This window comes from Electrona antarctica (genome assembly GCF_951216825.1).
Source record: "Electrona antarctica genome assembly, chromosome: 12".
NCBI lineage: Eukaryota > Metazoa > Chordata > Actinopteri > Myctophiformes > Myctophidae > Electrona > Electrona antarctica.
This window is the reverse complement of record NC_136793.1, coordinates 5,695,824-5,707,251: the sequence shown is the minus strand read 5'-3', so window position 1 is coordinate 5,707,251 and position 11,428 is coordinate 5,695,824. Positions and strand designations below refer to the sequence as shown.

At 46.3% G+C, this 11,428-nt stretch overlaps 1 protein-coding gene across 1 annotated transcript; it reads right to left on the bottom strand.

Annotated features, from left to right (window-relative positions):
• Positions 1-3,271: 3,271 nt before the first annotated feature.
• LOC306933621 (small glutamine-rich tetratricopeptide repeat-containing protein alpha-like) lies at positions 3,272-4,141 on the bottom strand (the record flags this gene model as incomplete). Its single annotated transcript, XM_079515938.1, has 1 exon — positions 3,272-4,141. One exon carries the CDS (start codon positions 4,139-4,141, stop codon positions 3,272-3,274), a length of 870 nt encoding a protein of 289 aa, XP_079372064.1.
• Between the last annotated feature and the right edge of the window lie 7,287 nt (positions 4,142-11,428).

Sequence of the window (11,428 nt, the reverse complement as noted above, 5' to 3'; positions counted from 1 at the left end):
CAGCCAATGGGAATAATCGTACTGGTCTCTCTGCACACTGGCAGCCAATGGGAATAATCGTACAATGGTTTCTCTGCACACTGGCAGCCAATGGGAATAATCGTACTGGTTTCTCTGCACACTGGCAGCCAATGGGAATAATGCTACCACGCGAACTGCAACTGACTCCCAGCTATAGCACAAAGGGCTTTGTCGGGGGGGGGGGGGGGGGTTGTTTGGGGGGGGAGTGGGCTTGTATTTTGTGTATAGACGGATTTATGGAGAGCTTTTACTTATTTTCGTATTGTAATTTTAACTGTTACTCAAATCAGATTTTTTAAGAGCAATTCTTTTTTTTTCCTGCCCCCTCCCTCCTCTTAGAGCATTTCAAATGCAGTACATCTGTCATCATGGGAATCTATTTGAATTCTTGTCTAAATCACATTCTCTTGTTCTGGTTTCTCTCTTTTGTCTTGGACCACAACTCAACTCTCAAGCTGTGTATTTTCTTATCGAACCGGATCAGTATGATGCTTTATTATTATTGCATGCACTTTAATTTCTTTTCCAGGGTTAAAAGAAAGCATGGAATCTGTCAGAGCTTTTAATTATATTTGTAAATAAAGTGCTCATCACACAAACTCTATGCAGTGCCTTCCTTATGTTTTCGCCCCCTGTCTGTCCCGTATGATGATGTAAGAGCTCCCCTCACTTCACACAGGTGTGACTTCTTTTAGCCTCCAGTCTAGACACAAATGTAAACAGCACGTGGTACAGTCAGACATTTGTGTTAACTGACAAGTAACAAGTCATGGAGACTTGTTACTTGTTACTTATGCAAGCAGAGAGTACCGTGAAAAGGGACCACCATTTGTGATGAAGTAACTAAGGTAAGTTTGGTAGCTGTGTGTGTGTGTGTGTGTGTGTGTGTGTGTGTGTGTGTGTGTGTGTGTGTGTGTGTGTGTGTGTGTGTGTGTGTGTGTGTGTGTGTGTGTGTGTGTGTGTGTGTGTGTGTGTGTGTGTGTGTGTGCGCGCGCGCGCGTCGGGGGTAAGAATGGTGGTCCCTTATTGGTTGTTGATGGTGACGTACTTACGGTACTGTTTAACCCATTTAGGTCTGACCTCAAAATTTAAAAAAATTATTCTAAATCCTCCAGTTTTCTGAAATAAATATTTTCACGATTTTTCTAAAATAGATCTACAAGCTCAGTGGCGCGCTATGAGCTTGTAGATCTGCTATTTTTCAATAGCTAAATTATAACACTTAAAGAGGTTCCCGCCCAAAATGGGTTAAGGTTGGTATAAGGTTAACAGACATTAGTTAGTAGCGCTGTGGCCTATTAGTTCATTGTGGTCCTACAGTATATATGTATTTAATTCATGAACATAGTTTAACAAATAACAAAATACACGTGATCAACGAATACAAACTATCTACAAAGGAGGAAAAGGGGCGGCAGAGAATGACACCTGCCTTCGATGGGAACTTGACAGGAAATCCCGCCCTCCCCAAAAAGCTTGTTCTTTTTTTCCACCCTTTTTATACTAGACCCAGTAGACATGGTGCACGGCTGTGGCGCACCGAGTCTTTTTATACTAGACCCAGTAGACATGGTGCACGGCTGTGGCGCACCGAGTCTTTTTATACTAGACCCAGTAGACACGGTGCACGGCTGTGGAGCACCGAGTCTTTTTATACTAGACCCAGTAGACACGGTGCACGGCTGTGGAGCACCGAGTCTTTTTATACTAGACCCAGTAGACACGGTGCACGGCTGTGGAGCACCGAGTCTTTTTATACTAGACCCAGTAGACACGGTGCACGGCTGTGGAGCACCGAGTCTTTTTATACTAGACCCAGTAGGGCGGTGCACGGCTGTGGAGCACCGAGTCTTTTTATACTAGACCCAGTAGGGCGGTGCACGGCTGTGGAGCACCGAGTCTTTTTATACTAGACCCAGTAGGGCGGTGCACGGCTGTGGAGCACCGAGTCTTTTTATACTAGACCCAGTAGAAACGGTGCACGGCTGTGGAGCACCGAGTCGGGTAACGATGGAAGTTGGAGATCCATGCCCCACCCGGCTATGCAATACCCGTTGCACCCGTGTCAGAGTACCCGTTGTACCCGTGTCGGAGTACCCGTTGTACCCATGTCAGAGTACCCGTTGTACCCGTGTCAGAGTACCCGTTGTACCCAACTGTCTGGGTCCCTTTTTATGCCCATATATGTATCTGTCTCTCTGTCCTATATATGGAGCCTGGGCAGGGGCCCTGTCCAGAGCCTGGGCAGGGGCCCTGTCCAGAGGTCCTGTCCAGAGCCTGGGCAGGGGCCCCTGTCCAGAGCACAGGCAGGGGCCTTTTGTGGCGGTTCTGGATTCGACCAACTGGACTGGATCGGGCACTGCACTCCCTGTGAGGGTGTGGTGGAACGCGTGTGTCGAATTTGAAGTCGGTGGGGTGAACGGATCTCGAGTGACAGAAGTCATGCTTCCCTTCAATGCATGAGCACAAAAAAAAGGTTTGCCAATGCGATACAGAGCAACTTTACTGGACCTTCTCAGCCGTGGAGTCAACTGTCTGGCCCTCCAGTCAACTGCCTGGCCCTCCAGTCAACTGCCTGGCCCTCCAGTCAACTGCCTGGCCCTCCAGTCAACTGTCTGGCCCTCCAGTCAACTGCCTGGCCCTCCAGTCAACTGTCTGGCCCTCCAGTCAACTGTCTGGCCCTCCAGTCAACTGTCTGGCCCTCCAGTCAACTGTCTGGCCCTCCAGTCAACTGTCTGGCCCTCCAGTCAACTGCCTGGCCCTCCAGTCAACTGTCTGGCCCTCCAGTCAACTGTCTGGCCCTCCAGTCAACTGCCTGGCCCTCCAGTCAACTGTCTGGAGGGCCTCCAGTCCTGGTTGAGCCAAGGGTTCTCAAAGTGGGTCCCTGTAATTAGACATAGATGTAATAAGGTGCTTCATGGGTGCCGTGGATGGAAAAGGCTATTTGCCCTGAGCCGAAACACTGCCTTAGGACATGGGTTACCAAAGTGGGTCCATTTGGTTCCATTTGTACACTCTCAGAGTTAAAATTAACATCATTGATTTTACAATATAAATTGGGGTCTCGGAGTCAGAGATAGAAATGCCATCAAATGGGGGTCCGTACGTAGACCATCCATGTCAAACTGGGGGTCCTTTAAGCGGTTGAGAATCACTGCTAAAGGCGTACAAATCTTCTCTTATGGGGGTCCCTGGCTAATTAGTGTCAATTTGGGGGTGCTTGACATGAAAACGTTTGGGAACCACTGCCTTAGGAGGCCTGGCCACTCCCCCCATCTGTAGTCGGGGTCCCGCCTTCAGCTGCGCCGGGCGCTCCCGTTGGTCCGAAGGCCCCGGTGATCCCGGACACCAGCTGCTGCACCTGTGGGTTGTTCATCAGAGAGGACACCTGTGGGTTGCTCATCAGAGAGGTCGCCATGTTCCTCAACTCCAGGTTGTTGAACAAACCCGAGAAGTCCATCCCTCCCATTCCGTCGGTGGGGCCCGTCGGCGGGGTCTGCACCTTCTGCTCGCCGATGGCCAGGTTGGACTTGTACGTCTGGTTGCTGGGGTCCAGCTCCAGAGCCTTCTTATAGAAGTGCAGTGCCTCCGTGTGCCTGTTCAGGCTGGTCAGAGCCGTGCCCATCCTGCCGTAGGCCTTGCAGTACTTGGGGTTGATCTTGATGGCTGCTTCGCAGTCCTGCACGGCTCCAACATGGTTGCCCAGTTTGCTGTGGGCCGCGGCCCTGTTGCCGTAGTACACGGCGTTCTGCGGGCTGAGGGCGATGGCCTTGGAGTACAACTCCACGGCCGTCGAGAAATTCTCCGCTTGCATCTGAGCATTTCCGTCCACTTTGAGCTGCTCCGCTTCCGCTATCTGCTGGTTGGTCGGCGTCGTGGCCGCCTTGGCCTGGGGAGCGGCCGCCGCCGGGAGTTTGGATACGGCGTTGGAGAAGATCTCTGGCAGCGTTTGCGAGACGGCGAAGCTCTGGTCGTCGGCGGAAACCTCAAAGGCCGTTTCCAAACATTGCACGGCCACCTCTAAACCCTCCTGGGAATCCGCAGACAGTTTCCCAGAACCGAGCTGGTCGTTTAAGAACTGAATGATGGAGAAGACGAGTCGCTTGGTGTTGTCTGACATTGTGACGGGATCTTCTTTATCTCAGGTAAAGATGTCCAGGTGAGCCGTTATGACCGAGTTCTGATTGTCCAATGAGCTTCGATCAGTATGTTGTTTAAGTACACGGTCTGAGCACTGAGGCATGACGTCATTATGCCTCTCAGCCAATCGGCCAGTTCTATGATGTCAACCATCCGTGATGTCAGTACCCCTATATTGGGGTGTATCGAAGTGCCACGCACACACGCATACACACGCATGCACCCGGATCTGGATCTTCAAATAGTCAAATGAACAGGTAGTTCACATTTTCATTTAAAAAACAAACATTACTAGGTTTTGTGATGTTCTAATCTATATTGTAGATGTTCTAATCTATATCGGCTTTGTTTGTATTTCTTTACAGGCTAACAGAGTGACTTTGAGAGCTGTTTCACCAAGAAACTTTTGAATGATACATTTCTAATCAATGGAGCATTTCTTGCCCCCCCCCCCCAAAAAAACCTATCAAAGTGTTCTTGCCCTTTAAGTCCAGGTTCTGCCAGGTCTACTGGACACAGCTGCGTTCTCCATGGTTCTGAAACTATGGAACTGTCCATGGTTCCGTTCATGGATGGAGATCGCTGGCAGGGCGCCAGCAGGAAGACTTAATGTGAGCGTTTAGTCTTGTGTTCAGGTCTATGCAAGTCTCTACTCAGAACATTGTTGCCTTGTCTTTTACTGATCTGATGTCTGTGATTTATCCACTGTACAGTCAAGTGACACACTGCTAGTGTGGCAGCGTTTTCTCTTTGACAGAATGGGCAGCACAGTTTTGTAAGAACAAAACTCTGAACTTCAGTACTATATTTCCCTTCAGTCACTGAAGGACTTTCAGGTTTTCACCTGACAAATCAGAGTAAATGTACTAGTATAGCCTTGGGAACCAGAGCCATGTATTTGTTGTTTTGTACTATTATATTATCAACAAGTCAGGCTCCACCAACTGATGAAAGGAATCCAGGGATTAGAATGCGGTGTCTGTATCCGCAAGCAGCTTTTTAATCAAAGAAAACAGTGAAGTTCAATTCAACAGCAAGAACAAATGGTCTCTCTCCCCAGATGGTCAGCAATTGGACACCCAACAAAACGTGCTATTGACTGAGACGGTGGGCACAGGCCCAGATGGTGGGCACAGGCCCAGAGGGTGGGCACAGGCCCAGACGGTGGGCACAGGCCCAGAGGGTGGGCACAGGCCCAGACGGTGGGCACAGGCCGTGGGCACAGGCCCAGACGGTGGGCACAGGCCCAGACGGTGGGCACAGGCCCAGACGGTGGGCACAGGCCCAGAGGGTCTTATCAGTGCGCTGGCACACTGCACGTCAGAGGGTCTTATGAAGGACATGTTGGTGTCATGACAAGTTCATTAAACCGCACATTTCTATTTTAGTTTTAGTCATAGTCTCTTGAAACGTTTTATTTTAGTTTTAGTCACATTTTAGTCACCTGGAATGTTTTAGTGTTTAGTCTAGTTTTAGTTGACTAAATATCATAAGACTTTTGTCGACTAAATCTACAGTTGATTTAGTCGACTAAAATGTATTTTGGCAGGCATCGATGCCGTCGTAATGACTGATTTTACACCTGCTGAAAATAGCCGATTTACAAGCACAACTTGTGTTGTGTGCTTGTAAACCAAGTGTAAAATGACTTATACTGGATCTCTTGTCCACTAGTCCCTTCCTAACATTTTAGTCTAGTTTTTATTTGTTGACGAAATCGTCAGTATGTTTAGTCTCAGTTTTTGTCATCATAGCTTAGTTTTCATTTAGTTTTTGTCAGTGAAAAAAGGTAGTCGGCGAACATTTTTCGTCTTAGTTTTAGTCGACGAAAACAACACTGCCTCTGACTGACCATCCAATGGCATGGCCTGGTTAACCCATTAAAACATCCAATGGCATGGCCTGGTTAACCCATTAAAACCATCCAATGGCATGGCCTGGTTAACCCATTAAACCATCCAATGGCATGTCCTGGTTAACCCATTAAAACCTCCATCCAATGGCATGGCCTGGTTAACCCATTAAACCATCCAATGGCATGGCCTGGTTAACCCATTAAACCATCCAATGGCATGTCCTGGTTAACCCATTAAAACCATCCAATGGCATGGCCTGGTTAACCCATTAAACCATCCAATGGCATGGCCTGGTTAACCCATTAAAACATCCAATGGCATGTCCTGGTTAACCCATTAAAACATCCAATGGCATGGCCTGGTTAACCCATTAAAACCATCCAATGGCATGGCCTGGTTAACCCATTAAAACATCCAATGGCATGGCCTGGTTAACCCATTAAAACCATCCAATGGCATGGCCTGGTTAACCCATTAAAACATCCAATGGCATGGCCTGGTTAACCCATTAAAACATCCAATGGCATGTCCTGGTTAACCCATTAAAACCTCCATCCAATGGCATGGCCTGGTTAACCCATTAAAACCATCCAATGGCATGGCCTGGTTAACCCATTAAAACATCCAATGGCATGGCCTGGTTAACCCATTAAAACCATCCAATGGCATGGCCTGGTTAACCCATTAAAACATCCAATGGCATGTCCTGGTTAACCCATTAAAACCTCCATCCAATGGCATGTCCTGGTTAACCCATTAAAACCTCCATCCAATGGCATGGCCTGGTTAACCCATTAAAACCTCCATCCAATGGCATGGCCTGGTTAACCCATTAAGACATCCAATGGCATGTCCTGGTTAACCCATTAAAACCATCCAATGGCATGGCCTGGTTAACCCATTAAAACCATCCAATGGCATGGCCTGGTTAACCAATTAAAACCGGGTAAGGATCTTATGAGACAGCAACATAGGTTTTTGAGAAAAGTCTTAGTATTTAGAACGGTGGTTCTCAAAGATATGGATCGTGCTCAGACACACAGGGGGGGTCAATGGGTCGTGCTGAGACAGACATAGGCCTACTAGTCGGGGAGCCACAGGCCCAAAAGCTCAAGAAAAAGGGTTGGACCTGTGATGTCATGCCGTACCAGTTCGTACCCAGTTAGTGTCAAAGTATCAAAGTGTCCTTGAGCAAGACACTGAACCCCTAATTGCTCCTGATGGGCAGGTTGGTGTCATCGCTCGGTGTATGAATGTGTACAGTGTGTGTGAATGGGTAAATGTAATGCACAATCTATGTAAAGCGCCTTGGATAAAGGCGCTATATAAATGCACCATTTGCTAGCGGTGCACAATTATGAAATTATGACTGCAGGGTCATATCTGCCGATACCGATTCTGACCAATTCCGATATTATACAGAGGACCACAATGGAAACAAGCCTAGGCCCAATGGGGGGTTGGCCCAATAAACACTCTGGCCGGCCAAAACGGAGGTCTCCGTCCTACCAAATAGGCTAATTACGCCCAATGCCCAGAACGGAGATTAATGAAAAGACGAAACATTACTCGTTTCAAAACAGAGTGTGGGGGGGGGGGGGGACTGTTGGGCAACATTCAATGGCATTTCCGGTTGGGACGTCATCCAAAGTGTTCCCCCTCCATTTTAATGGATGGGATCAAAAATCTTAAAATGTGAAATAACTGTAAATCAATGATTCCAATTCTAACCAAAGATTGTGTTTTTCGACGGCCCATCGGCGCGGTCCCGTCGCTAGTCGCGTTAGAAGTAATAATAATAATAATAATGAATTGCATTTTTATAGCGCTTTTCCAAGTGCTCAAAGCGCTTTACAATGGTTCATTCATTCATACATTGGGAGGTGAAGCGGCGAACAGTCGACGCCAGCGTCGACTGTTGGTCGACGCCAGCGTCGACTGTTGGTCGACGCTGGCGTCGACTGTTGGTCGACTGTTGGTTGACTGTTGGTCGAGCTCGCCACCAATGGTGGCGAGCTCACACCGACCGACTCATTGGAGGCAGTGTGGGGTTCAGTGTCTTGCCCAAGGACACTTGTAGACAGGAGGAGCCGGGATTCGAACCTCCGACCGACGGATCATTGGACGACCTGCTCTACCTCCTGAGCCACAGCCGCCCCCACACCTCCGTTGGTTGTCGATCCCCTCGGGGGTCTTTTGGCTACATGCTATGCTATCTACAGCAGTGGTTCCCAAACTTCTTCGTGTCAAGGACCCCCAAATCAACATTTATTAGGCCACGGACCCCCCATTTGAAAACATATGCCAGTGACCCCGATAAGGGAGGATTTTTACGGCTCTAGCAGTGATTCCGAAACATATTAATTTCAAGGACCCCCAGTTTCACACGCATTATGCTACGGACCCCCGATTTAATGGCATTTCTATCTCTGGTACCCCAATTTATATTGTAAAACCACTGTTAATTTAACTCTGAGAGTGTACAAATGGAACCAAATGGACCCGCTAGGGTCCCCCCTGGAACTCCCTCAAGTACCCCTGGGGGTCCCCGGACCCCACTTTGGGAACCACTGATCTACAGTAGCACAAACCAAGATGGCGTGTCACCTTGAAATGGGCTCTGAAGCTGCAAATCGCTGGGCGCACTGATTTAATGGTTCCACATACCCCTTGGGCAATAAGAGTTAATGAAGTATTCAATCAATAAATAGCCTATAGGCTATAAGTGACTGTTTTCACAACGGAATGACAAAAATTTAAAGTTTATTTTTTACTTAAAGGGATAGTTCCGAATATTTTTTACTTAAGCTGTATGAAATACTTGCCATTAATATAGTGGTTGCAACTGTATTAACTGATTGCTCGAGTCCCGTGGTGGGAGTTCTGCTCTGGTTTTGGTGAAATATTAAGTATAGTTCCGGTCATTTTGTGGGGGGGGCACAGGGGGCCACGCTTAAAAAGTAAATTAATCCACAAGACTAGCGTCATTTGTATTGTTGACCAATTTCTATATAGTGCAACTTTCCTTCATTTTTAACCACACTATCACACAGCGCTATGTTTGTGAGGGGTGCTAGCCCCTCCTATATACAGGTTTAATGTTTGTTTTTTAGTTCAATGTTTGTTTTAAAAACGCCATTGACAATGAAGGGAAAATGTACGTCATCTTGTCCCTAAACACACCAACATTAAATCCCATTAACAATAAAGAGAATTGAATGTTTGTTTTGTCACCGTTTGTTTTAAATCACCATTACATCACCTAATCAACATGAGTTAGACTTTATTATATTAGCGCCCCTCACTTCACACGGGTGTGATTTTTTTGTGTCCATATCACTACGCCCAAAAAAATAGTTCCATGTGATAGAGGGGTCAAAGTTGAACGAAAGTTGCGCTAATATTTTAGAAATAGGTCAACAATACAAATGACGCTAGTTTTGTGGATTAATTTACTTTTAATGTGTGGCCCCAGTGCCACAACTTGTATTCGTGATGTTTCCGGCAGAGCAGGCCTCTCATTCTGTGGACCTTAAAGGGCCACTTCACCACTTTTCAACCTATCTTCATATAATAGGTCCTCACTAATAATCATGATAAAATGGCACTATTTTTTTCTATTCAGTCTGTGTCTCATTGGAGAGCTGATGGCAGTTCAGAGACCTGTCCACCAGTGACATCATCGATGGGGAATCCAAGCTAATGGAAACTGCAGGCTTTCTATTCATGAAAAGTTGCAATGCGAAAATGGAAGCCACCGTTCTCACGATAATACAAATCTAAAAATGTTTGTAAAAGAATCGTGTTTAAAAATAAATCTGCCTAACGATGATGTCACTGGTGGACGGGTCTCTGAACTGCCCACAGCCCTCGTATGAGACACAGACCGAGTAGAAAAAAATTGAGCCATTATATCATGATTATTAGTAGAGGACCTATTATATGAAGATAGGTTGAAAAGTGGTGAAGTGGTCCTTTAATGACCAAATGAATAGAAACAAAAACTACAGCATGACATCACAGGTCCTCTCATATTTTTGGGTGACTGGCTTCCTGACTACAACACACTCGGCCACTCATGGGAGCATAAAACTATTATACTATATAAAACTATTGTAATGAAGCCACCTGTGTGACATGCAGTAGGCCTAGTGGACACTAACAAGTACTGTACTCAATTACATTAGGCTACATTATTTGAGTTTCTTCTTTTTAACACCAAAACATTACATTTCTATTAAAGACACATAGCCTATTGTTGTTTTGTTTTGTTTTTATGTACCATGTTCCTTGTATGTCTTGTATTTAAAAAAATGGAAAAAACCCAATAAAACTTTTTTTTTTTTAAAGACACATATTGTACTTTGGACTCCACAACATTACTTATAGTATGAAGGTTGTTGTTTACTCACCTTTAAGCATGTTGAAGTCAGCTGTTGAATAAAAAATAATGTAGCGACCCCCCAGGAATAAAGACAGAGACTTGGGGGAGGGTTGGGGTTTGATGGGGGGAGGAGGTGCCTAGTTCAGGTATGCAGTGATAGGTGAGGCTGAGAGGGGGTTAAACAATGGAGAAAGGTGGTTGGTGAAGAGGAGAAGGCGCGAAGAGGAAGGAGGAAGTGACACAGTGGGGAGAGAGTGAGAAGCCTAGACTGAGACAGACAGAGCAGCCTCTTTGTTATTTTCGGCACCCTCCCAACCCAGTTGTTAGCCTGTATTAAAAGGGCAATAAAACCCGGTTCTCTGGTTTAAACGTTAATCCTGTTTCCTCCCTTTATTTTCTGAGTTAGTGAGTCAGCTTGAGGGACCGTAAACGCTACAATACTTTGAATAGTGACTATAGTGAAAAGTGAATAGTGAACATTTTACCCGTCACCATTAGGTACTGTAATAGTAGTCTAGGCCAGTGTTTCCCAAAGTGGGGTCCTTGAGGGGAGTTCCAGGGGGTCCCCAGCTAAATGATATAGTTTGGAACCAAATGGACCCTTATGGGTCTGTAACTATGAGAATGTACAAATGGAACCAAATGGACCTGCTAGGGTCCATTTGGTTCCATTTGTACTCTCTCAGAGTTAAATTAAGATTAAATTATTGAATAGGACAGCAATATAATGGTCTAGCTGCAGTTAGGAATCTTGCTTTTCACCCAGGCTGCCCGGGTTCAACTCAAGTAGCCAAGTAGGCTTTCTTGGGTTTAAAATCTCCCTAGCAGACTGTACTTCCCTGTGCTTCTTTTTGCAAACTGATAGTATTCATATTCAATCAATCAATCAATCAATCAATCAATCAATCAATTACACTTTTCCTCCGAGGTGGAAAGCCTGGTGGCGAGGTTACTCACACGCCGAGTTGCGGTGTACATTGTTGAGTTGCAGCGACCTCTGGTGGCAGAATGTGTGTACAGCGTCAGT